Source organism: Trichosurus vulpecula, chromosome 6 (genome assembly GCF_011100635.1).
Source record: "Trichosurus vulpecula isolate mTriVul1 chromosome 6, mTriVul1.pri, whole genome shotgun sequence".
Lineage (NCBI taxonomy): Eukaryota > Metazoa > Chordata > Mammalia > Diprotodontia > Phalangeridae > Trichosurus > Trichosurus vulpecula.
In genome coordinates, this window is record NC_050578.1 from 98,262,239 (window position 1) to 98,290,171 (window position 27,933).

Genomic DNA, 27,933 nt, shown 5'->3' on the forward strand with positions numbered 1-27,933 from the left:
ATACTGATAACATAAAGCTGTTCTCAATGTCCCAGATACTGCAGATGTTCACTTCATTACTTCAAGTACATATGCAGTTGTTGGGAACAGTTGTTGTTCATACTCCCTGTATATACAGGCAATTTTCAATGACGTATATAAATTAATGAACATTGTGGGCTTAACTGCATACTCTTGATTTCCCCCAGCTAACGTTTTCCAGGTCTTTCACTACCATAATTCTAACTTCTCAAGTCTTCTTAAATTTCCTAAACTTCATCAATAACACATTCAGGAACTTTCCTTTACTCTCCTTCACCTCCCACATCCAATTAGTTAAAAAAAATCTTGTCAATTCTTCCTTCACAAAAATCTGTTATCATTCTCTGCTCCCCTCACAAAGTTACTACCCTTACTTTTGGCCCTCATCACCTTATCTGGACTATGCCAACAGTCTTCCAATTGGTATCCCTCCAGTCTGTCTTTCCTCCAACCTATCCTACACATAGATTCCAAAATAATCTGCCTAAAGCAGAAGTCTAACCCCATAACTCCTACACTCCAGAATATTTACTAACTCCCTACTGCCTCTAGGTTAAAATACAACACCTCAGTTTGGTATTTAAAGCCCTAAAGTCACAGTCAGGCTCTAGTCTGTATTTCTAATTTAATTCACATTACTACCTTTCACATACTACATTCCAGCTAAAGTGGACAACTTGTTGTTTCCCAAATTCAGAATTCCATTTCCCCACTTGCACAGGGTGTCCTGCATGCCTGATAATTACAAGTCCTCTCTTGTCTGTCTCTTAATCCTTATCTTCCTTTGAAGTTCAACTCTAGTGCCATTTCCCATCAGAAGCCTTTTCTATGTCCCTAGTTGTTGACACTTTCCCCCTCCCTGAATTATCTTATATTTTCTTCTCTATCTAAACAGTCTATCTAATTTATGCTCCTTATACTTTACAAATAGTAGCTGCTTAATATATCCTTGATGAGTTCAACAGTATAAAAACAATGTTTTAGAGGTCGCAGGGAATCAAAGCAAAAGCAGGAGAGGGGATAATCATTAGTCATTTTATAGTGGTAATATCAATGGTTCCCTTCACCATTAAGTATTGTGTATGTAAGTATAAAATAGTAAATGCAATGGAGATGTAGTGAGCTTCCTAAGCTTATTCCATGCATCATAAAAAATAAATAGTATTTGTTTCACATAATTTTCAAGCCTGTAATCTTATGCATTAACTCAATTATGGAAATAGTTTATAACCTACTAACTATAAGCTTCTGAATGTAGAAAATGAGTAAATGAATAACCTTAAACAATCATGTTAAGATGGAAAATGTCCTGCAGTTGATGGATCAAATAATCTATAAATTCTTAAGAGCAGAAAAATGTAGGAATAGGTGATGATGTTCCTGTGTCTTACCCTCACCCATTTTCTGTAGGCTAATCTGCTTAAGATATACTCCCATTTTAAGGGAAAAAAGCAAATAAGAGTGGAAAATAGAGCTTAAATAACCCAATTCCAGGACTCTGGTTAGAAGCACCAAAATGCCATCAGAGTGTATATTTCTTGCATCTGAGTACTCAGGTTTGCTCTTCTCTCAAAGATCCTAACTACCACCAAATGGTGGTCATCAAACCATTCCTTCAATGAAAAATGCACAGAAATGCCTAAGGCAGATTAATATAATCTTACTAAAAAGATGTGGAAAAAAGAAGTGTTAATGAAGAGTTTTAAATAGAAAGTCAGGTCCTATCAATACCACATACTTGGTCTTTAATAACTGCTTGCTTATGACAACAAAGCAAAAGCTTCAGAAGGTTCTATACCAAAACGGAAGGGCTTTAGATAAGATACCAGCAGCAGGCCTACTCCATGTCCAAGATTTGGCCTACCTAAATATGAACATATACAACATCTATATGGTAGTGAACCATTTGATCAATGAAATGAAAAACCAAAAATTTCAAAATAGTCCTCAAGTCTTCCATAGTAATGCTGGTGAAGTGCTGGAAAGGAGGTGTTAATGTAGCATCTAGCAGCAGACCTCCAAGGTAACCACTTTGTGACTCCACCATTGTCTACATGCTGATGTTTCAAAGAGCTTGAAATAACCTCAGGAAATTGCAGTAGATAGAATCACACAAGATCATGTGAGACTGAGAGGCTTTTAAACAAATAAGAAACTCTCTAGGGCACTGGTGCTTGTACCATGTGACTAACAGGTGATATATTTTCAGTCTGACTTGGGATCACACCCTGGATCCTAGCAGTGACACCAGGAGAAGGTAGCTAGACAGGCAGTGAACTGCCAGTAAAGTTAGTAAGCAGTAGCTTTGCATAGTGAAGAGTGAGGAGTTTCAGAGGAAGTAGTCAAGGAAGTGGGAACCAAGGGTAATGGGATGATTTCTCCTTCTCCTGAGATGATCTAGAAAAAAAACTTAGGAGCACTTCCCTGCAAAGGTCTTTCAGTGCTCCTCTGCAAGTCAGATACATTAGAGTAGGAATTGAGATTTCAGAATCTGCCCAGAAAAGGCTTTGCTGCTCCACGATTCTAACACTATGCCTCTTCATTTTAGTTTAGCTTCAGAAGATATACTTTAATCCGTAGATAAGTACACCTATCAAGGTCGTGCTGAAATGGGAACAAGGAATTGGGATAGTTATTTGAAAAACTATCAATTGTTCTTGGAAATATTCATATATCTGGGATAGGAATATGGAAAGGCACTAGAAGGGATGGCCCAGTGATTCAGGGACAGTGATCTTGTTTGCAAATGAGGCCAGGGAGTGAGCTGCTACCTCATGACCCAGTATAAGAGAGGCCTGCACAGTTATCTGGTAGCTCAGGGTTGTAGCTTGCCTAACTACAGGACTCTGAGTAGTCATTCAGCCAAAGCTCCTTGGCAGCCTTGTAAAGCAGCTGTCCTTGACTGGGCATATGGCTTTTAAATCAATCACATACTTATACACTTTTAAGTATTAACTAAGGCACTGACACTTTAAATTTGATTTTTTTTGATCAACTATAAATAAGTAGATATACCACTGGACGAAATGAACCACATTAATAGTGATATTCTTACTCTAAGAAAAGTAGAAATGAAGAACTAGGACAAAATATTGTTTGCATTATCAGACAGACACTGTCTTCTGTACTGGATGTTTTTGTTCGGGTGTTTTTCTACGTAACAGGGTGGAGTTAAATCAGGAAGAGGGAAATGACCTTGATGTAATAATAACAAAAGCATCAATAAACCTTTTTTTAAAAGATGGTATAAAGTTATAGCTAAATGGAAGGAAGAGCTCACAGGTTCTCAAGGTCAAATTGTTAGTAGAATCCATGTCATTTACTGAATGTAAGGCTAAGGGAAAGAAAAAAATACTTGGAAATGCTGCCATCTCACCTTGCAATATTCGTGAGGGGCACAAGCAAAGAGACCACTGAAAAAATCATTGAAACATATGCATCAACACCTGTAACAATGTTCAGAACTTGAAAATTCTATTTAGAATTCAATTAAAATCCTTACAATCAAGTCACCACGTACCTTGATATATAGTGATTTCAATTTAAAGATCAACAAAAAATGCTAGAAAAACGTTTCAAGATCAAAGGAGTACAAAGATTATAGACTACTCAGAGGCCTGATATTTGGCTATCACAAGTGTTTTAGTCAAGGAAAGTGAGGGGGGTACTTAACAGGATGAATACTGAACGTCACCCAAAGATGATAGTAATGAACTTAACAGACGTAAAACAAGTGCTTTACCAACATGGGTGCCACTTCTGAGTCAGTGGACTGTTTTAAGTCACGCTATTAATTAGTTCAGAATAATGTTTAAAAACCTAAAATAGATTAGAGGAAAAAAATATGACAACACAGCATGTAATCTGTCTCCTCTCTGCTCATGCAGCCACATAGTTAAGGACCTCATCTTTTCTCACTTAGACTGCTGCCATAGTCTCTTAGTTGCCTCATATCTCCAGCCCCACTCCAGTCCACCTTCTACACAACTGGAAAGTGATCTTCCTAAAGTACTCCCTTACTCAATAAATTCCATAGGTTCCCTACTGCTTCTATTTTATCTCTAGGATCAAATATAAACTCTTCTACTTGGCATTCAAAGCTCTATATTATCCAACCCCAATTTATCTTTTCAGCCTTACTATATATCACTCCTTTTCACACACACTATGCTCTAGCCATTGTGGCCTTCGTGCTGTTTCATACACACAGCCCCTTTATCCTACATCTCTGTCATCTCACACTTCACCCATTTCTGAAATGTACTACTACTTCACATTTACCTCTTAAGAGTTCTTTGCTTCCTTAAAAATTCAAGTATCACCTTTTAAATGACATCTTGCCTGATGGTCCCCTTCTTTCCCCTAAAACTGCTAATGCATTCCCTCTTAAAAACTGCTTGTTAGCTATTATTTCCTTAAGTAGAACATAGAGTAAGAACTATTTTTCATTCATTATTGTATCCTCAATGCTCAAAATCCAGTAGTCACTTTAATGTTTGCGGACATAATCCACTGATGTTAAAAAATGAAAAACAGATAAAGAGATTGACTCACATCATTTCTTAGAAAAATTTAACAAAGAAAAGCATTTGGCACAATGGGGAGGCAAAAAAGCCAAGAAACTGCTGCAAGAACAAACACTTGGCTTCTTGCCAAGGAGAGAGAGCACAAGGCAAAGTCAACATTGATTTAAAGTCTAAGTTCCTCTACAGAACACTGCAGAGGAGGGCAGTTCAAGTAGTGTTGTATCATAAAACAAACAAAAAAAGAAAACATGGCTGAGGGGAAAAAAATCAACCTACAAAAAGCTTAGCATGAAAATAATTCAGATTACTCAAGGATATAGATAAATCTCAAAGAAAGACAACTAGAAACAACATAAAACAGATGTGACAGAATCCAAATCTTGAATCCAAATTGGAGAGCTTTATTCAACTAATACAAATGACATATATTACTGGAACAATTGAATCACATTAATAATAATATTCTTGCAATAATAGAGAAAAGAAGACTGAAGAACTAGGAAAAATGCTGTTTACGTTGTTAACCATTGTGATGATTTCTGTTCATTCATCAAATACAGTAGAATTACTGTATTTGGATTCAAACAACTGAGTACCAATGTGCAAATTAACTGGGATAAGGAAAAAAGAATTAACTTTATTGATATACATGACAATTTTTTTAAATCATTAAAATCACTTTTAATATGTAAGATGCACTTTTGCAATGTGACTTGATTTATATGGTTTGGTATTGAGTTTACAGAATTTTTATGAATATTTATTAATTCTTCATCATGAAACTACACACAATATTGGATATGAAGTGTATCTTTGACAAATAATCAATTTTCACAAGTCTATCCTTGATTGTAGCCCATAGATTTTTGAATGTGATTTAAATCAACTGAGTTCACACTAAAGCATGCTTATTTCCATCTCTTGGATAACTCTCTCAACTTTTAATGATATTTTGCATGGGACAAATCAAACTGCAGCTTTCCATCTTCCTTGGGGAATTTCTGAATTTCCGGGATAATTTTGTGTTAGCAGATCAGTATATTTATCAGCGCTCATAATTTTCTTAATGGGGACAAGACTTCAAGGCCCAGAGTCAGTAAACAATCCCTAAAACAATTTTTTTTTTCCCAAGTGGATGTTTTCCAGTCTTTTGAAAATAGCCAGATATGGGGGCTGAGCCAAGATGGCACTGTGAAAGGAGGGAACTACTGGAGCTATCTCACAAATTGTCAGATATGTCTAAAAAATGTGAATCTGAGCAGATTTGAGAGAGTTAGAAGCCACTAGTAGACTGAGAGGGGTAGAAGCGCCAGACACAAGGAAGGGCACCAGACCACACCAACGGGGAACAGAAGATGAACCCAGTCATTGTGCTGGTCTGGAAGCGCGCTGGGCAAGCAAAATGCAGGAATAGGAGCAAGCCCAGGGCAGAAGTACTGGCTACAGCAGGGATCAAGCCACAGGCCTCTCGTCAGAGCTACAGGAGACTCCAGCACAGACCCTGCAGCTGTGGGAGCAGTTACCCTGGAGGCCCCCAGCCCACAGCCTAAAGGTTTGAAACTCGCCTTTTTGAACTTCTGGGAGCCATGATGGCCATGTAAATAGCCTCTCCCTCCCTTCTTCCCCCAAAGAATACTACCTTGTGAGAATCAGAGAAGAGAGAAGTGGGGCTTCAGCAGCCTTTTGGCAACAGAAGTTAGGGAGAGGGCTCTTCTTGTGGTGGTGGAAGGAAACTAGTGCGGGAAGAGACGTGTCCCTGCAGGCCCCACCTCAGCAGAACAAGGAGCACCAGGGGGATGGAGCCAGCAAACGTCAACACCAGGACCCCAGACGTGCCTTTGCACAGCCAGGGGAAGGGTCAGACACCAATACAGACAAAAGCTGAGACCACCTGTGCTGTAGAGCACTCCTGGGGAAGAGGAGATTTCTAGCAGCAAGACCACCATTTCCCCACACCTCACAAAACCAGAAGCCATAGCACACAAAGCCAGTGAGCAGGCTCACAGATACCAACACAAGAAGCTTGGGACAAAGCTCCCTGAGCCTCAGAGGCAGAGATCCACTTTAGAAATCAGGAGGAAAATAAAACACCATGAAAAAGCACCCTAAAAAGCCATGGACCATTGATTCCTATTACGAGGACAGGGAAGATCAAAATACCAATTCAGAAGAGGACAGGATGAACACTATATCCACATCTGAAATGTCAAAAGAGAATGTGAACTGATCTCTGGCCTAAAAAGTATTCCTGGAAAACTCAAGGAGGACTTTAAAATCCAAATTAGAGAGGCAAAAGAAAAATACAGAAAAAATAGAAAAAAATTCACTGATGAAAACAAATCTGGAAAAAAATTCACTGATGAAAACAAATCTTTAAAAAGTAAAATCGGCAAAATGGTTAAGGAGATTCAGAATATAAATGGAGAAAATGTCTCATTGAAAAGTAAAATCAACCAAATGGAAAAGAAGATAGAGAAGCTAAAGGAAGAAAACAATTTGTTAAAACTTAGAACTGGGCAAGTAGAAGCTAATGATGCTATGAGACACCAAGACTTAGTCAAACAAAATCTAAAGAATGAAAAAATAGAAGAAAATATGAAATATCTGATTGGAAGAACAATTGAGATGGAAAATAGATCGAGGAGAGACAATTTAAGAATTATTGGTCTACCAGAGAGTCATGATGAAAAAAAGAGGCTGGACAATATCTTCCAAGAAATCATTAAGGATAACTTCCCTGAGGTCCTAGAACCGGAGGGTAAAATAACCATCTAAAGAATCCACTGATGACCCCCTGAGATCCCAAATTGAAAACTCCAAAAAATATTATAGCCAAATTCCAGAATTATCAGGTCAAGGAGAAAATGCTGGGAGCAGCCAGAAAGAAACAATTCAAATATCATGGAACTACAGTCAGGATTACGCAGGATCTTTCAGCTTCTACATTAAATGAGAGGAGAAATTGGAATATGATATTCCAAAAAGCAAAAGAGCCTGGAATACAACCAAGGATCAACTACCCAGCAAAATTGAGCATAATTTTTCAGGCATCATTCAATGAAATAAGGGAATTCCAGACCTTCCTGATGAAAAGGCCAGAGCTCAATGGAAAATTTGATCCTCAAATGCAAAACTAAAGAGAGACATAAAAAGGCAAGTGGGGGGAAAACCCCTTGTTAATTAATAAGGCAAATTATTTACATTCTTACATAGGATTATACGGCTTTATATATATTTACATATATATATGTCGATCTTGAGAATAGTACAGTTATTATGACAATTGAAAAGGATGTACATAGACTGTGGGTGTCAGTATAAAATAACTGGTACAATGATAAAAACACAATTAAGAGATATAAAGGGATGGTTCTGGGAGAAGAGGTAAAGAGGCAGCATAAAAGGGTAAATTACATCACATGGAAAGGCACAAAAACATATTATAGTAGAGGGAAAGAAGAGAGGGAGAAGAGCAGTATTTGAGCTTTACTCTCATCGGATTTGGTTCAAAAGGGCATAACATATTCTGATTAAGTATAGAAATCAAACTTGTCCTACAGGCAGTAGGAAGAGAAAGGGAAAAGAAAAGGGAGGGAGGTGGTCAGAAGGGAGGGTAGAAGTAGCAAGGGGAAAAAGGTAAGATACCGGAGGGGAATCAAGAGGGAGGGGAAACTGAGGAAGGCAGTGGTCAAAAGTAAAACTTTGTTGAGGAGTGGAAGGGAGAAGGGAGAAATAAAAGCATAAACAGGGGGTAAATAGGAGGGAGAAAAAGATACAGATAATAATCATAACTGTGAATGTGAATGGGATGAACACTCCCATAAAACGGAAGCGGACATAAGAGTGGATTAAAAACCATAAACCTACAATATGTTGTCTACAAGAAACACATTTGAAACGGGGACACACACAAGGTAAAAGTAAAAGGCTGGAGTAGACTATTTTGTGCTTCAGCTAAAGTAAAAAAAGTAGGGGTGGCAATCCTATTCTCAGACAAAGCAAAATCAAAGATTGATCTAATTAAAAGAGATAAGGACGGACACTATATCCTGCTAAAAGGCACCATAAACAATGAGGCAATATCATTATTTGACATATATGCACCAAGTGGTATAGCATACAAATTCTTAGAGGAGAAGTTAAGGGAGTTACAGGAGGAAACAGACAGTATAGCTATACAAATGGGGGACCTTAACCTCCCCCTCACTGAACTTGATAAATCTAACCTCAAAATAAACAAGAAAGAAGTTAAGGAATTGAGTAGAATTTTAGAAAAGGCAGATATGATAGACCTCTGGAAAAAACTGCATGGGGATAAAAAAGAATGTACTTTTTTCTCAACAGTACATGGAACATACTCAAAAACTGACCATGTACTAGGGCATAAAGACCTCACAATTCAAGTGCAGAAAGGCAGAAGCAGTCAAAGCATCCTTTTCAGATCATGACGCAATAAAAATTATTTGTAATAAAGGACCATGGAAAAATAAACTAAAAATTAACTGGAACCTAAATAATCTAATCTAAAGAATGAGTGGGCCAAAGAACAAATCACATGAACAATTAATAACTTCCTAAAAGAGAATGACAATAATGAGACGACACACCAAAACTTATGGGACGAAGCACAAGCAGTTCTTAGGGGAAGTTTTATATCTCTAAATGCTCACATGAATAAAATACAGAAAAAGGAGATCAATGAATTGGGCATGCAACTGAAAAAGCTAGAAAAAGAACAAACTGAAAATCCCCAATTAAATACCAAATTAGAAATACTGAAAATCAAAGGAGATAATAAAATTGAAATCAAGAAAACTATTAAATTAATAAATAAAACTAAGAGCTGGTTTCATGAAAAAACCAATAAAATTGATAAACATTTGGTCAATTTGATTTAAAAAAAGAAAAAAGAAAACCAAATTACCAGTATCAAAAATGAAAAGGGTGAATTCACCTCCAATGAAGAGGAAATTAACACAATAATTAGGAACTATTTTGCCCAACTGTATGTCCATAAATTTGACAACCTTAGGGAAATGGATGAATATTTACAAAAACATAAATTGCCCAGGTTAACAGAAGAGGAAGTAAAATACCTGAATCCCCATCTCAGAAAAAGAAATTGAGCAAACCATCAATGAACTCCCTAGGAAAAAATCTCCAGGGCCAGATGGTTTTACATGTGAATTCTATCAAACATTTAAAGAACAATTAATTCTTATTCTTTATAGACTATTTGGGAAAACAGGTGAAGGAGTCCTACCAAATTCTTTTTATGACACAAATATGGTACTAATAGCTAAACCAGAAAGAGTCAAAACAGAGAAAGAAAATTATAGACCAATTTCCCTAATGAATATTGATGCAAAAATTTTAAATAAAATATTAGCAAAAAGATTCCAGCAACTTATCACGAGAATAATACACTACAACCAAGCAGGATTTATTCCAAGAATGCAAGGCTGGTTCAATATTAGGAAAACTCTCAGCATAATTTATCATATCAATAACAAAACCAGCAGAAACCAATAGATGCAGAAAAGCCTTTGACAAAATACAACACCCATTCCTATTAAAAACACTAGAAAGCATAGGAATAAATGGAGCCTTCCTTAACATCATAAATAGCATCTACCTAAAACCATCAGCAAGCATTATATGTAATGGGGATAGGCTAGATGCATTCCCAATAAGATCAGGGGTGAAATAAGGATGTCCATTATCACCCCTATTATTCAATTGGGTACTAGAAATGTTAGCTGTAGCAATAACAGAAGAAAAAGAAATTGAAGGAATTAGAATAGGCAAAGAAGAAATTAAATTATCACTTTTTGCAGATGATATGATGATTTACTTAGAGAATCCTAGAGAATCAAGTAAAACACTACTAGAAATAATAAACAACTTCAGCAAAGTTGCAGGATATAAAATAAACACACATAAATTCTCAACATTCCTATATATTACTAACAAAGCCCAACAGCAAGAGACAGAAAGAGAAATTCCATTTAAAGTTACTATAGACACTATAAAATATTTGGGAGTCTACCTGTCAAGACAAATCCAGGGCCTATATGAACATAATTATGAAACATGTTTCACACAAATAAAGTCAGATCTAAATAAATGGAAAGAAACATCAGTTCCTTGTGGTTAGGCCAAGCTAATGTACTAAAAATGACAATTTTACCTAAGTTAATTTACTTATTTAGTGCCGTACCAATTTAACTACCAAAAAATTATTTTACAGAGCTGGATAAAATAATAACAAAATTCATCTGGAAGAACAAAAGGTCCAGAATATCAAGGGAATTAATGAAAAGAAATGCTAGGTAAGGTGGCCTAGCTATACCAGATATTAAGTTGTACTATAAAGTAGCAGTCATCCAAACTACTTGGTACTGGCTAAGAAACAAAGTGCTGAATCAGTGGAATAGGTCAAGTACGCAAGACACAATAGTCAATGACTACAGCAATCTACTCTTTGACAAACCCAAAGAATCCAGCTTCTGGGCTCAGAATTCACTATTTCACAAAAACTGCTGGGAAAACTGGAAAATGACAGGGCAGAAAGTGGGCATAGACCAGTATCTTATACCGTATACCAAAATAAAGTCAGAATGGGTTCATGATTTAGTAATAAAGGCTGATATTATAAGCAATTTGGGAGAGCAAGGAATAGTTTACCTACCAGATTTATGGGAAAGGGAAGAATTCATGAACCAACAAGAGATAGAGAGAGTTACAAAATGGATAACTATGACTATGTTAAATTGAAAAGTTTTTGTATAAACAAAGCCAATGCAACAAAGATTAGGAGGGAAGCAGAAAATTGGGAAAAAAATCTTTCCAACCAGTGTCTCTGATAAAGGCTTCATCTCTAAAATATACAGGGAACTGAACCAAATTTATAGGAATACAAGTCATTCCCCAATTGAGAAATGGTCAAATGATATGAACAGGGAGTTTTCAGAGGAAGAAATTAAAGATATCTATAGTCATATGAAAAAATGCTCTAAATCACTAGTGATTAGAGAAATGCAAATCAAAACAACTTATAGGTACCACATCTTTCCTGTCATATTGACTAACATGACAAAACAGGAAAATGGTAAATGCTGGAAAGGATGTGGGAAAATTGAAACACTGTTACACTGTTGGTGGAGTTGTGAATGGATCCAGCCATTCTGGAAAGCAATTTGGAACTATGCCCAAAGGGCTATAAAAGTGTGCATACCCTTTGACCCAGCAATACCTCTTCTAGGGCTGTATTCCAAAGAGATCACACAAGTGGGAAAGAGACCTGTATGTACAAAAATATTTATAGCAGCTCTTTTTTGGTAGCAGAGAATTGGAAATCAAGGGGATGCCAATCAATTGGGGAATGGCTAAACAAGTTATGGTATATGAATGTAATAGACTACTATTGTTATAAGAAATGGGAAAGATACGGACTTCATAATAACCTGGAAAGACCTATATGATATGATGCTGAGTGAGAGGAGCAGAACCAGGAAAACACTGTACACAACCACAGATATTTTGATTCTGTGATGACTAACTTTGATAAGACCTGGCTCTTCTCAGCAATACAAGGTTCAAAGACAACTCCAAAGGACTCATGATGGAAAGAGCTATCTACATCCAGAGAAAGAACTATGGGGTCTGAATGCAGATTGAGGCAAACTGTTTGCTTTCCTTTTTTCTCTTCTATTTTGTTTTTGTTTCTTTTTTCTTGTGATTCATTCCAGTGGTCATAATTCTTCTTTACAACTTGACTGCTGTGTAAATAAGTTCAATGCGAAGCTATATGTAGAAGATATACTGGATTCCATGCCATCTTGGGGGAGGGGAGGGAGGAGAGAATGGCAGGGAAGAAAATCTGGAACTCAAAAACATGCAGAACTGAGTGTTGTAAACTAAAAAATAAAAAATCTTAATTAAAAAAAAAGAAAGAAAATACCCAGATATTACAGGCTCACCTGGACTTCTAACAATAATTTTGGTATACCCTTGAATGAAAAAGTTAAGTTTTATCGGTAAAAATTACTCTTTACTCCATCTTTAGTAGTCTAGCTTTTGCCGAATCTTGCCTATTGCAAGTATTTTTCTCTTTGATATAGGTTATCAGTTATTTATTGCTTTTCTGGTTATTCTTCCAAATTCAAGAAGCCAACAACATACTGGAGAACAATCAATAACAGTCTCTCCAATTGCTGGGTCCTTCTGAAGGTATATTGGCATGTTGGTTTTTTGGGGTTTTTCTGAGAATTAAGGTTGTTTCAGGAGAAACAGTTTGTCATGTCTTGGCATTATTTTTCATTTTCAGCTTCACTTTTCTTCTAGTTCTTGCTTCATTGTAGGCATAAAGGGTGCTTGAAATATCTGGTTTTTCCAAACCAACACACTACAGCATCTCTATGAGTTAATGAAGTGTGCTCTTTAAGACTTATGAAGTTTGGACATTTTAAATAGCATAATATCCATGTTTAAACCAAAGAATTAAAAACACAACAAAAGAAAGCAATGAAACACTTTTATGACACAAAATCTAGCACACAAATGATAGAGAACTAAGGGTGGGAAAACTAGCTAGATTGTTTCATCTGGTCAAGAAGTGATGTTCTGAGTCAACGTAGAGTCAGCAGAAACACACATGCATGACCAATGCTGAAACAAAATAAAACTATATCCAAGTTAATACTTGTTCCAAGCAATTTGTTAAAAGTGGAAGGTCAAGGAAAGCAGTTTTATCAGCTGAAGTACACGTACTTTAAAAACTGCTGGAGGTAACAACGGTAATAGCACTGAGGAATTGATTTTCAAGACATAGCACCAAAAGGATGGGGGGAAAAAATCAGAGTTATCACCAGAAAAAGAAGACTATAAAGATATTAGCACAACTAATGACCCGTGGTTCACTTGCTTGACTCAAAATCTTTATGTGAATCATCTACATGTGAACTGATGAAAATATAATAGAGTAGGCAGACTTCGGTAGGTTACTTCCTATAGGAGACCACATGTTAACAATAAAAGAATACAATTGAGCAAGGAATGCGAGATCCAATTGTGTTTACCTATTAATTACAAAAAATCACCTGGCTCAATGGAAAAAATGCTACTTTAAGAGCACTTTTCCAATAAAGTTATTTCCCATACATAAGTAAAAATCTTACAGGATTTCTTCATGGATGCAATCACCAATATAATTTTGCTCACTGTTCCTCTGATGACTATCAATATGGAGCAAAACATAAAACGGGAAAAATAATGCTTGGCAAAGATCCTCCGAATGTCACAGATAATGTCTCGTACAAAATCAAAATATAACAAGATTCCTTATAAACGATGAGGTCAATTACATGTCCCTACTTCTATATGCAAATGTGCTGACTATAACAAGCCCAAGAATGCTATATAACTCCTAAACAAAATCCACAGCCTCTCAAAAGTGATTAGCCTAGCAATCTATATAGGAAAAAAGTATAATGAAAAGTATTTATTTTCCAGAACATGACATGTAGCTGGATGAGCAACAAATACACACATACGTGTATGTATTTATACATACATACGTGTGTGTGTGTCTGTGTGTGTGACACCTGTAGGACTCTACACATGTATAGGCATCATAGGTCAACAATGGGCAGGGGAAAGGTCTACAATGCAAAAAGGAACTTGTGCAGCATTTTCAGTGAACCAAAACTGCTCCCTAACATAAAAAACCCATCTTTACAATACCAATACCAAGATTTCTATCTCAGATTTTTGAACAAGTAAAATTGGAGATAAGCCCAAGGACAAAGGTTAGAAGCGTGGTGAATATAAGTAGGTGGCAGCATATTACCAAGAAGGATACACATCCAAAGAAGTGGCATAAAAGATACCATCTAGGAATTTTATAATCAAAAAATAAGTTAGATTAATCATGTGAAGTAGAGCACTGTACATAACAAAAGGGCAGCCCAATAATATTAAAGAGACTTAGAAGAAGGCTTCCAGAAAACACATCTCTAGTAAAACACAGACAAGACTTGTACAATTAAGGGCAGGGTCATGATCTGAATCAATGGAAAGTATCCCCACATTCATGAGATCAGGGATCCACTGAAGTATTTTTAAGATCAGATAGGTTATAGTTCCAAGAGTATAACAATGTGAATAAATACTAGACAGCACCATTTTAACATGAAACTCAAAAATACTATGAATAAAAGTCTATCAAAGCCAGCCCACCTTTAAAAATATGACAAATTTAAATCTAAGGTAGAGGTCCAATTAAAAAGTCTTACTACTCGAAACTAGAAATTGAGCTTAAATGTTTAACAGGGCTTTCTAGAAAATTAAATACAAGATCTAAGAGGAAAAATAAACAACCATCAATTGTTCACAGTGAACTCTAGGAATAACTTAGGCTTCCTGTTCCCCAGAAAAGAAATCATCTTGAAGACCTAACAAACAACCCTATTAGAAACTTCAAACTAAGAAAACAGGCACCTGGTAGGAATCCCAAAAGTACTTCTCAAACCTTGAGGATGTGGAGCTGTTACAACTATATCTGATTTTAAAGAGAGACCCCAATCACCTGATGAAACCAGCTTGTACAGAAGATATCAATCCTTTAACCATGACAGGTTGGAGACAATGGAGCTTGCCCCCCACAAGATCCAGAAAAGCATTCAACTATTCTAAGTCAAAGGTGAAGCAACATTCATGCAGGCTCACTGAAGGCAGGGACTGTTGTTCATTTTGTCTTCATATACCTACATTCTAGCACAGCGGCTTGCACATAGCAGGCTGCGTGCGTGTGCGTGCGTGTGTGTGTATGTGTGTGTGTGTCTGTGTGTGTATTGAACTGACTTGGCTGGTTATGCTTATAGTGCTTAGTCTTGGCTCTTTCACTGCTCATCAAGGTTCTGGCATTTATCTCTTGATCCAGTTTTGCTAGAATCTTAAATTCCCTGGATCTCAATTTTCCTGGACTTCAGAGCTCCTTTACCCTCACCCTCCTAAACACTGGCTCTCTGAATATATCTCCTACTTCTAATTCCCAAGCCTTTACCTTCATCATTCCTGCTCTTGAGCCTAGCACTTATCAACCATATGGGTCCATATCCTGGTCAAATAGGTTAAGGCCCAGGCCCTATGTTTTCCATACAAAAAGAATATTCAATCCTGTACTCCACCCATTTCCTACCTTTTGGCCATGCGAACTCCTTGTTAGCCCTTCCCTCAGAAAGCACGAAGAGACTGAGAGAAAAGAAACTCCAATTAGTAAAAAAAATCTTGCTGCTTATTTGCAGCCCATAAAAAGGTTTGCTAAAAGGACAAAATCAATGGCTACAGTGAACTTAGGGTATAGCTACATATTTTTAAGTAAGACATATTAATTTTCCCCCTCCTCTCTCCCAAACCCCTGGCACCCATTAGCAAAGATAATTAGGATTCTTACTGAATCTGAATAGATATTTGGTTTTATTTAAGTCAGTAACAACTTAACAATGACTGTCCTCTTACCTACTCTATATGCCAAAGTCCTCCAATAACGGAGGCAACAATTAATACACACTTCTGATATCATGCAATTTCCTCTTATGCTATGAACTTTTCATGGAAATAACAAAATAAGCAGAGATAAAAAAGCAATCAAAGGAACTAACAGATTAGTGGATAGAAAGCATCTTGCTAGGTTTTATAAGGTGTCAAGATTTTAAGAGTTTGTAAAGAAAGGAAAAAGGAGACGCTATATCAATAATAATTTTCTACATGACTACGCTAGTTCACTGACAACTGTTCTAGGAAATCTTACCAAGAGAACTATCTGACTAATTAGGAGTGGGGAACCTGTGGCCTTCAAGGTCCTCAAGTGCAGCCCTTTGACTGAATCCAAACTTCACAGAACAAACCCCCTTAATAAAAATTTTTGTTTTGTAAAACTTGGACACAGTCAAAAGGCTGTACCCAAGGACCTCGAGGCTACACATGGCCTCCTCACTCATGGACTAAATGCTTCTGCGGTCACTTCCAAACCACCATTCCCTCCTCCCCTAAAAGGTCAGCTATTTCCTTCCAAAGTCAAAGATTATTGACACTTTTTTACACTATGATAATTTTAAAACAGATTTACTTATTAGGAGGGTAGATTTTACAAATGCCTACATGATCAAGAGAAATCATGAGAATATTAACTGACTGAATGCAGTCTTATCTAAATTCTCTCTATCAGAACTGCATATTCTATTTCCTTTTCTCTCTCAATCTAATAGTTCAGATACTACTGCAGCCAAAGGTTCAGACTCAGGAACCAGAGTATGTAATGAATCCAAACAACAATGTGGTTGTATTTAGAAAAACTAAAAAAATAATATACATGAATACCCTCTCTTGTGGACTATTTGGTCTATTTCCTTTTGCTGTCTGTTCTCAGTACTCTTGCTAGGACCCAATAGACAAACTTTAAAGGCTTAATGGCTAAACCTGTGGTTGCCAAGGACCATTTCAAATACTTCATAAGAGTATGCAGCCATTACTGAAAAAGGCATCTTTTTTTTTTTACTGTTGACTTTCAAGAAACCATTGATAATTGAGTGTTTCCAGTAGAAATGACATAACTGGGACAGCATTGTAAATGGAGACCAATAAGAGGAGAAAAAAAAATGTAAATTTTTTTAAGATAGAAAAAAATCAGGAACCAAAGCAGTATTACAACCCCCTTCTTCATAATTTCAAATACTTTCTTTAACACATTAAGTGTTAAAGTGTAAAAACACAGAAGACTGTGAAAAATTCAGTCTCTTGTGTTGTTTTTATGAATTAATCATCCCACACATCGTGAAGAATATTTTTTACTTTTTAAAAATGCTTGAATATATCAGAATGACCACAAAAGATTTCTTAAAGATGCTTATTGCTTATCATGAGTAATAGTGACAAAATTCCAGATTGGTGAACTTAAGTCTGTGTCTACACAGTTAAATGGATTGGCTGTTTTGACCAAAAAGACTGATCAATTTACCCAAACAACTGAATTAACTGATATTTTAAGTACATCAAATGATTATTTAATCAACTGACTTAACTATAGACCAAATGTCAGAACAATGTGAAGACACTGCCTAAGATGCGGGAATCATGAACTGAGTTTAGTAGCAGATACTGTACTTACCGCCTCTAAAAAAGATCATTTCAATTAAGGTTATTAATCAAAGTGATAACTCCAGAAAAAGAGAATAAATAACAGGGCTATATCCTCTAAGGTAGTGTCACTTTACATGTATCACAAGAAAATAACATTTTAAAAAGCTATATTAGAATCAAGAAAAAAGAATTCTACCATAACTTTGTAAAGTTGAGGTAAAATTCATTTAAAAACCATAGCTGCTATTCAATTGCCAAAAAAATCTACTGATTTAGTCACAATCTGTAATAACATTTTTCTAGTTTCATGTTGCAATTTTTAATGTGAGCATTTAACTTACCTAAATGAAGCAAAGTAAACTGGGCTGCCAATTCCTTTGCATCTTCTAGTGTTGTACATAGTTTGTCTGGCATGAAGTAACTCTGAGATCCATTTGCAATAGCAGGAATAACTATTTTATATACCAAGAGTACTTTTCCATCTTGACTTGTTGTCGAATATAAATAATATTCTGGTGGTGCCCAATTATTTTTGTTGCAGTAATAATCCAAATGCATTACTGCAGAATTGAAGTGATTAGATTTTAGAGAATACATACTTATTGGTGTAAGCTTTGTTCCAGGGAAAAATGGGTAAGTGCATCTTTCAATTTCTGGGGGGCTTGGGCTGTGCTGACCATTTAGGCGAGCTGGAAGACTTGTTGGTTTTCCTAGAGTTTTTTGGTGTCCCTCTTCTTTGTTAGCAAATACCAACAGATTTTCAGAATTTGGGCTAATTTGACCATTGAGATGTTGTCTCCAAGTGCTTTCTTTGTTTACTGGTTTAGCCAGTGTTACTTCAATACTTGCTCCATCAATACATTTTCCATTCATAACAGACATAGCAGCCACTGCATCTTCTCGGTTAAAAAAATGAACAAAAGCATAATCTCTAAGTTTCTTCACCCTTTCAACAGCGCCAGGTTTGAATTTGTTGAATTCTGCTTTAATTGTTTCCTCTGTGGTAGAGATCATTAAATTTCTTACATATAAAACTTTAACTCTCTGCATTGTTTCTTCATCAACTTCTTTCTCTGGATCTGCCCAATCTACCTGTATAGTGTGGCCCCACAGCTGGAATGTTCCTGTAAAAGTTACAAATAATATTCACTTACAGGTAAAATTAAAATGGACAAAATGAAAGTCAAAGATTTGACTAATTCCTCCCTAGAAAGGAGAAACTGATATATCTCAAATATTTGTAACTCTGAAACAATTTTTTTCTGTTCAAATAAAATCCAACTTGGGCATACATAGTTTGAAACTGTTTAAGTCAAAGTAATAAATACTGGCCTTCATATTTTTCAAGCTCCATTTCTAAGTTTCACCGCAAAAAAGAGAAATTCAAATAATGCACATTGTTAAAATAAATGAGAAAATTATTACCAAAAAGCATTTTTTACAAATTACTTCCTCCTGTAATAAATAGCCTGCTTGACTTTTAAAAATCTAATTGTAAGGCTTCTGAAATATTTTACTTCTGTTTACTCAGAAAATTTGTTTTTATTTTTTTATGTAGGGTTTTATAAAATTGACCTCAAAAGCTATATAACCCTTTTAGGGAAAAAAATAATAATCCCTCATTTTCCTTTAAAAATTGATTTTTTTTTCCAGCAGCAGTGTAGCACACAGCATACAGAAGCTCAGAATCAGATCTACATTAAAGTCCTACCTCTGACACATACTGGCTACATAAGCCTGGCAAGTCACTTAATTTTTCAGTGTCCCAGGTATGCTCTACAACTGTAAGATGAAGAACACTTACTGACCCGCACCAGTAGAGAGAATTTCCTCACTAGGAGTTCCCTACATCAATGAAATCACAGCTCCAGATTAAAAAAAAAAAAACCAGAAACAAAAAATTATTTGTTCACCTGGAATCAGTTTTCTCCTTGCCATGGCAGCAGCTCTGTGGGACTCATATTCCACAAATGCGAAACCACGATTTTTGGTCTTATCAGTTGCACTTGGATAAACAATGACATCCACAACTCCTTCTGTAACTTTCTTCATTTCATCAAGTATTTCTTCTTTTTTCTTTTCTTTGGGAATAGCTCCAATAAATAATCTGCAATTATCCAAACTTACACACACACCAATAAATTTCCCTGGACGAATCTCATAATTATTAAGAATTCTAATGGCTAATTGGGCTTCTTCTTTAGTTGTATACATAACAAAAGCATATCCTCGATTTTCACCACTAAACTCCATCATAAGTCGGAATTCATATATCTTTCCAGCTCTTTCAAAAACAGGAACTAATTCATCTTCATACATATCACGAGGGATCTTTCCTACAAAAACTTCACACCCTCTAGGTGGAGGTGGACCTTCCCAACCTGAAAGGGAAGAATAATTTTCAAGGAAGATATTTGTAAATCACACCTGTTTACTGGTTTGATATTGGGAGATTGCTTATTATTTGAAGATAAGGCAAACATAGTATCTATCTATACCTTGGTTTTACTGATTCGTTCTCACTTCCATTACTTCAATACCCACTACTCAGCCAGTCAAACTCTCCAAGTATGATAAAATGACAAAAAGGGACTTAGAAAAGTTGAGTTTGATTTCTAGCTCTGCCCCTTAATAGCCTTTGTAGTCCTGGGCAAGTCAGTTTAGCCTCTCTGGGCCTCAGTCTCATTATCTCTCAAATGTGGAGGTCAGAGTAGATGATCTTTTAAGTAACCTTCCAGCTCTAACTTTCTATGATTCTAAAGTAAGACAGCTCTTATTAGTCCATCATTACAACCTTAACATTGTTCCTTAATTCCCATCATCACCCTCTCTCCCAAAGCTGGTCTTCTAAAATAAACAAAGAGTTGATGGATTAGCTATAAGAAAGTTCCAGAGAAAAATACTCAGGAGCAATTTTTTTTTTCTTTCTCAAAAATTAAACACAACTTGACAGTTAAGAAGAGGCTAGAAAGAAAAAATTTCTGCTAAAGACATTTGTACTAGGCAAGAAGATACTGATAATATGAATGCCTACAGTAAAGGTTTAAAAAGATTTGGTACACAGACAATCCTCACCTGGAGGTGGCCCACCAAATTTCCTTTGTCCATTTTCTTGAACCATGTTGTAACCAGTTTTTTCCATTAAAGCTAACAAGGCTGCTTCATTCTGAGTACCACTCCGAACTTTGCTGCATCCATTTGTTACATCTAGATTTTCTTCATTCATAGTTGCAATTTCTATATAAAAAGATTAAGAAAAGGTTTAAAGTAGCAGTGTGCAGTAACACAGTAGTATAGTTTTTGCCACTATAATCTTATGGCCTCAATGGGTTCATAGAAACAGCTAACGAATCTGCTGTATGTTACACCTACTCTAAAGCTCTGCCCCAATACTACAGCAATGATTAGGGTTTACTAAACCTCACAAAGGGAAAACTACTCAAGAGTTTCACAAGTCATGGTATGAAGGTGACCCAAGTTCTCAAAGACTACAACGGAGCACAAGCTCTACCCAATCTGACCCAAATGAGAATGTTTCAAATATTTGCCCTGCCTAGTTAAATGTGGAATTATCAAATACTGAACCTATTAATTTTATGTTAACAATATATCATCTGATACTAAGGTTATTAGATGGGGTGTAATCTGCTTCAGTGGAAGAAGTGTTATAGATCTTTTGAAATATTGAGGTATCTTGTATAAGAAATAAATTTTCAAGTTCTTTAAAATAATATATTATTTGGAAAACTTGGCAAAGAATACTTATAGTCTGTTATCAACATCATAAATATCAGACATTACTACACTAAGGATGTGGTTTTCTCATTTTTTTTCTTTTCTCACCAATGTAGAACACAACCAGTCAACAATTTATAACATTACAGAAATGTCTTGAGTTTAGATAGGCTAAATGAGTTGCCCATGGTTTCCCAAGTTTTTTTCTGATTAGAATGTAAGTTAGTTTATCCCCAGAGTCTGAGAAAGTAGGAATTTAATAAATATTTTGAAGTTATTTGAATTTCTGACTCCAAAGCCAAAATTCTATCCACTATAACAAGTTACCTCTATAATCAGTCATTCCCCACCTTTTTCTTTCTTCGTCTAGATCTATGATTTCATCAGCAAAAGGAATTATTACCTTAGAAATTCCCCTCTACTAACGCAGAATGGGAGTTTTACATGTCCCATTCTGCAACCTGAGATCTACAGCACTTAGAAGTTGTGACTTCCCCAAGGTGATAGACCTAATATGTATTAACTAGTATGTATAGAACTTAAATCTGAATCTTTTCTCACTCTAGCAATGACCCTCTATCCATTAGCCCTCCCTTCTCATCTCCTATTCTCAAATCCCCACCCTCCTCAACTCTACACTAACCATGTCCAATTCCAACTTTGCTCACTCCCTACACTATGCCTGCTGGAATTCCTGTTATAATAATAATAATAATGCAAACAATAATAAAACAAAATCTCTATATTTTGCATAATTACCTTTCAATTTTCTTCTATCCACTTGCTCTAAGCTTGCCTTCTTCCCACAGACAACCATATCCTTGACTATTCTCTCTACCACTAGTTGTACCTTTACTCACATTCCCCAAACCAATGGTCCTACAAGATCAGACTACACCTTGCTACCCAATGCTACATCTAGAGTATCCCTTTAACACCAATACCCAGCAGCCTCTCATCCTTTGAAATTCACTCTATTAAAATTTTTCACTCCCACACAAATCATGGTGGCTATTGTCTACTTTTTACTATCTCCCAAATTATTCTCTCCTTTTAAAAAAAATTTACTATTTAAATTTTTCCAAATTACATGTAAAAACAAATTTAACACTCATTTAAAAAATTTTGAGTTCCAAATTCCCTCCTTACCCTTCCTCCCTCATTGAAAAGGCAATCAATTTAATACAGGTTTATACATGTGCAGTCATGTAAAATGTATTTCCATGTTAGTCATGTTGTGAAAGAAAAAACAGACAAAAAAGAAAAAATTTTAAAGAAGTATGCTTCAATGTGCATTTAGACTCCCATCAGTTCTTTCTCTCAAGAAGGATAGCATTTTTTGTCTTAAGACCTTCAGAACTGTCTTGGATCATTGCATTGTTGGAAACAGCTAAGTCATTCAGAGTTGAGCATCATACAACATTGGTATTAATGTATACAATGTTCTCCTGATTCTGCTCATTTCACTCTGCATCAGTGCATGCAAGTCTTTCCAGATTTTAGTATTCCATCACAATTGTATACAATTTGTTCAGCCATTCCCCAATTGATGGACATCTTGACATCTCCTCAATTTCCAATTCTTTGCCACCACTATAAGAGGTACTGTATTTTTGTGCCTGTAATTCCTTTTCCTTTTTTGTTTTTTTATCTGAGATACAGACCTACTTGCTGTAAAAGAAATTTTGCAAGTTATGATTACTATGTATTTCCTCTATCCTATTTTCTCCTTGTTTATCCTACTCTCTCTCTCTCCTTTCACCCTGTCCCATTTCTCAAGTGTTTTGCTTCTGAGAAAACTCTGAAAGAATTTTTTTTTTTGGGCAGAGGAAGGCATTTTATTACGCTCCTCGAGAGAGCGGGTGTAGTGCTCACAGGAACACTCACTTCTGAAAGAATTTTTACAAATAGTGTCTCTGAAAAAGGCCTCATTTCTAAAATACATAGAGTACTGAGTCAAATTTACAAGAATACAAGTCATTCCCCAATTGATAAATGGTCAAAGGATATGAACAAGCAGTTTTCAGAGGAAGAAATTAAAGCTATCTATAGTCATATGAAAAAAATGCTCTAAATCATTATTGATTAGAGAAATGCAAATCAAAACAACTCTGAGGTACTGCATCACAGCTATCAGATTGGCTAACACGACAAAAGAGGAAAATGATAAATGTTGGAGATGTGAGAAACTTGGAACACTAATTCATTGCTGGTGGAGCTGTGAACTGATCCAACCATTCTGGAGAACAATTTGGAACCATGCCAAAGGGCTATAAAAATGTGCATATCCTTTTACCCAGCAATACCACTTCTAGGGCTGTATCCCAAAGAGATCATACAAGTGGGGAAAGGACCCGCATAAACCAAAATATTTATCGCAGCTCTTTTAATGGTAGCCAAGACCTGGAAATTGAGGGGATGCCCATCAATTGGGGAATGGCTAAACAAGTTGTGGTATATGAATGTAATGGAATACTATTGTGCTGTAAGAAATGATGAACAGGCAGACTTCAGAAAAACCTGGAAAGACATATATGAACTGATGCAGAACCAGAACATTACATACAGTAACAGCCACAGTGTTCGATGGCTGACTTTGATAGACTTAGCTCTTCACAGCAATGCAAGGATGTAAAACAATTCCAAGACTCATGATGGAATATGCCATCCACAACCAGAAAAAAAAAAAAAACACGGAGACTGAATACATATTGAAGCAACTATTTTCTTTGTTTTATGTTTTTCTTTCTCATGGCTACTCCCATTAGTTCTAATTCTTCTATACAACATGACTAATGTGAAAATATGTTTAATAGGAATGTATATGTAGTATATTGGATTGCATGCCATCTTGGAGAACTCATGGAAGTGAATGCTGAAAACTAAAAATAAACTTATTTTTAAAAAAGTGTTTTGCTTCTAACTTTTACCTCCCCAAATCTGCCCTTTTTTCCATCGGTGCCCCACCATCCCTTTCCCTTCCTACTTTCCTGGATGGCAAGACATATTTCTATACCCAACTGAGTGTGTATATTATTCCCTCTTTGAGCCAATTCTGATGAGAGTAAGGTTCGTGTAGTCTCCCCCATCTTCCTCCCCACTGTGAAAGTTCTTTGGTGCCTCTTACATGTCAGATAATTTACCCTATTCTACCTCTCCCTTTCTCCTCCCAATGCATTCCTCCTCACCCATTAATTTCATTTTCTAATAATCCCATTATATTCAACTCAAACCCATGCCTTCTGTCTATGTATACTTCCAACTGCCCTAATGATGTGAAAGCTTTTAGGAGTTACAAGTATGATTTTCCTATGTAGGAATGTAAACAGTTTAACCTATTGAATCCCTTATGCTTTCTCTTTCCTGTTTATGTTTTTTCTTCTCAAGTCTTGTATGTAAAGACAAATTTTCTACTTAGCTCTAGTCTCTTCAATCAGGAATGCTTAAAAGTTCTCTATCTCACTGAATATTCTTTTTTTCCCCCTATATACTCAGTATTGACGGGTAGAGGTAATTTAGTGTAATCCTAGATCTTTTGCCCTCCAGAATATCACATCCCAAGCCTGCTGATACTTTCAGGTAGAAGCTGCTAAATCTTGTGTTATCCTGACTGTGCTTCCACAACATTTGAATTGTTCCTTTCTGGCTGCTTACAATATTCTCACCTTGACCTGGGAACTCAGAATTTGGCTATATTGGCTTCCCAGGAGTTTTCATTTTAGGATCTCTTTCAGGAGGTGATTACCCTCTGGTTCTAAATATTAGGGCAGTCTTCCTTGATAATTTCTTGAAAGATGCTATGTAGACTCCTTTTTTTGATCATTGCTTTCAGGAAGTTGATTAATTTTTACATTCTCTCTCCTAGATCTATTTTCCAGGTCAGTTGTTTTTCCAATGAGATATTTCACATTTTTATCTATTTTTCATTCTTTTGATTTTGTCTTATTGTTTCTTGATGTCTCATGAAGTTATTAGTTCCCACTTGCCCAATTCTAATTTTTAAGGAAATTATTTTCTTTAGTGAGATTTTGTACCTCCTTTTCCATTTGTCCAATTCTACTTTTTAAGGCGTTTTGTTTTTTTAAGAAGTTTTTTCTTCAGTTAATTTTTCTAACTCTTTTTTTCCATTTGGCCAATTCTGCTTTTTAAAGAGTTCTCTTCAATGAATTTTTGTAGTTATCCCTTCCATATTGTGACTTACCCAACTGAGGTTTCAATATATTACCTAAGAAATTAAATGGGAATTTTGGGGGGAGTTTTGCAGAAGTTGCAGATGACAAATAATGGCCAGCAGATGACATGGAGCCTGTGACCAAATACTTAACACAATTTTACAATAAGGTACTGCAAACACTCCATAAAAGAAAAAAAAAATCAGACTTCTCTGGTCTGAAGGGAGGTCCAAAAAATTTTACACAGATTTTCCACATCATGTGAACACCATATCCCTAACCTCTACAACACGGAAGAGATAACTGTGTATCTTTTTTACCATTTGGCTAATTCTATTTTTCAAGGCATTCTTCTCATCTCTACAATCTTGTGCCTCTTTCATCGTTTAGGCTATTTTGTTTTTTAAGTGTTATTTTCTTAAGTGTTTTTGTGCCTCTTTTACCCAGATGTTGACTCTTTTTATGATTTACTTGCATTACTCTCATTGCTTTTCCTAATTTTTCTTCCACCTCTCTTTTTAAAATTCTTTTTGAGGTCACCCATGGCCTGACACCAATTCATTATTTTCCTTTGAGGTTTCAGATATAGGAGTTTTGACTTTTTTGTCTTCTTCTGAGTTTGTTTTGATCTTTCCTGTCACCAAGGAAACTTTCTATAAGTCAAGATTGTTTTTGGCTGTTTTCCCATTTTTCCTGCCTATTTCTTGACTTTTAACTCTATGCTAAAGTGGGGCTCTGCTTCCAGAGTGGAGAGGGCACTTTCCCAAGCTTCAGGTTTTTTGTGCAGCTACTTTCAGAGATAATTCTAGGGACCTGTAAGTTTTCGCTTCTTCCAAGGTGGAATGATATAGGAAGAGGTGAGTTCACTACTCTCCTGGCTTGTCCTCTGGTCCGTGACCACAAGCACTTTTTTCCACCATGGAACTGTGACCAGAGGGTCCCAGCTCCACTGAGGCTACAAGCTCTGGTATGCTAATGCTCCTCCTCGCTCTCAAGACTGAGACCTGGGACTGCAACCCAGATCCAAGTATGGGCAATACACCAGCAAAAGGACCCCTGTAATCTCCTTCTGATCAACTAACAGGCCCCACCCCCCTCCGCCTTACTGTGGGCTGAGAGGTCCAGAAACCACCGCTGCCACCACTGATTCAGTCTCACACCACCCCAACACCAAGGCCTACTGTTGGTTTGCTGGGGCATAGGCTGTGCTGGACTGCATTCCACTCTCACACCAGTGTAACGGACCTTTCCTGACAATTTTCTAAGTTGTCTTGGGCTGCAAAATTGTTTCACCCCTTCCTCTTTTGAGTTCTTCCACCACAGAATTTATTTCAAGGCATTATTTAAAATTATTTGGAGGGGTTTGTGGGAAAGTTCAGGTGTCCTTGCCTTTTCCCCCACCATCTTGGCTCCACCCTCTCTCATTTCTAAAGTAGTTTAGCAGCCATCTTTGTCTCCTCTCCAACTTATGCCCTCACAAGTGGGTACTTCAGCATTTATAGGCCAATGTTTCCTTCAACACCTAAGCCTCTCAGTTCCCTAGTCTACTCAAATCTCATAGCTTATTCCTCTATTCCATCTCAGCTACACATTAAGATGGTCACACTCTAAATCTCACCAATACTCACTAATATTCTACTTCTTGGATCAAAAAATCCTACCAACACTAGCTGTATAATCCTGGATAACGTCATTCAACCTGAGTCTCAGTTCCCTGATCTGTGAAATGTTGACTTGATGGCCTTGAAGGTCCCTTTCAGCTCTAAATCTATGATCCTATGACCTTCCAACAATCTTCTATCTGACCATAACCTCTTATCATCCCATATCTCCCATCACCTCACCCACGGTAAATCCATCCAAAACCCCAACCCTAGATCACTCCCACTATTTACCTACTTTGTTCCTAAATCACATGGTAGTACAGAGAACTAGAGGAAGTCACAACCTCACTGACTAGGTTCACTAAAAACTTCCCTAACTTCAACTGTGCCTTCACAGCAGCAAGACAATTAATTCCTAGTTTCCTATCTCACTTCCCATAAAATATATTTCAAAACTTTTTTCTCTCATCTTCCACACTGTCCCTCCTCCCATTTTTTTCACTGAAGAACTCCCTCTTATTTTGCTAAGAAAATTGAGGCTGAAGCCAATTCACTATAAGCTCCCTTTCCCCCTTCTTATTACAAAACCCCGTGACATCATCACTCACTTTAGATGAAATAACATCTTTGCCAATGTCAATCTCTCTTCATATGCCCTTGATCCTATCTCCTATCTTCCCCAGGGAACTGGCCCCTTCATCATTCCCCTTCTCTTTTGTCTTCAATCCTTACCTA

At 36.5% G+C, this 27,933-nt stretch overlaps 1 protein-coding gene across 1 annotated transcript in view; it reads right to left on the bottom strand.

The window, feature by feature from the left end:
* Positions 1-27,933, bottom strand: part of RBM46 (RNA binding motif protein 46) — a 78,926-nt gene that overhangs the window by 23,838 nt on the left and 27,155 nt on the right. The window contains exons 3-6 of the mRNA XM_036764798.1: positions 20,763-20,924; positions 19,601-20,068; positions 18,029-18,811; positions 15,748-15,800 (exon numbers count right to left, since the gene is read on the bottom strand). Coding sequence (XP_036620693.1) covers positions 15,748-15,800; positions 18,029-18,811; positions 19,601-20,068; positions 20,763-20,913 — 1,455 coding nt within the window. The 5' untranslated portion in view covers positions 20,914-20,924. The remainder of the gene's footprint in view (positions 1-15,747; positions 15,801-18,028; positions 18,812-19,600; positions 20,069-20,762; positions 20,925-27,933) is intronic.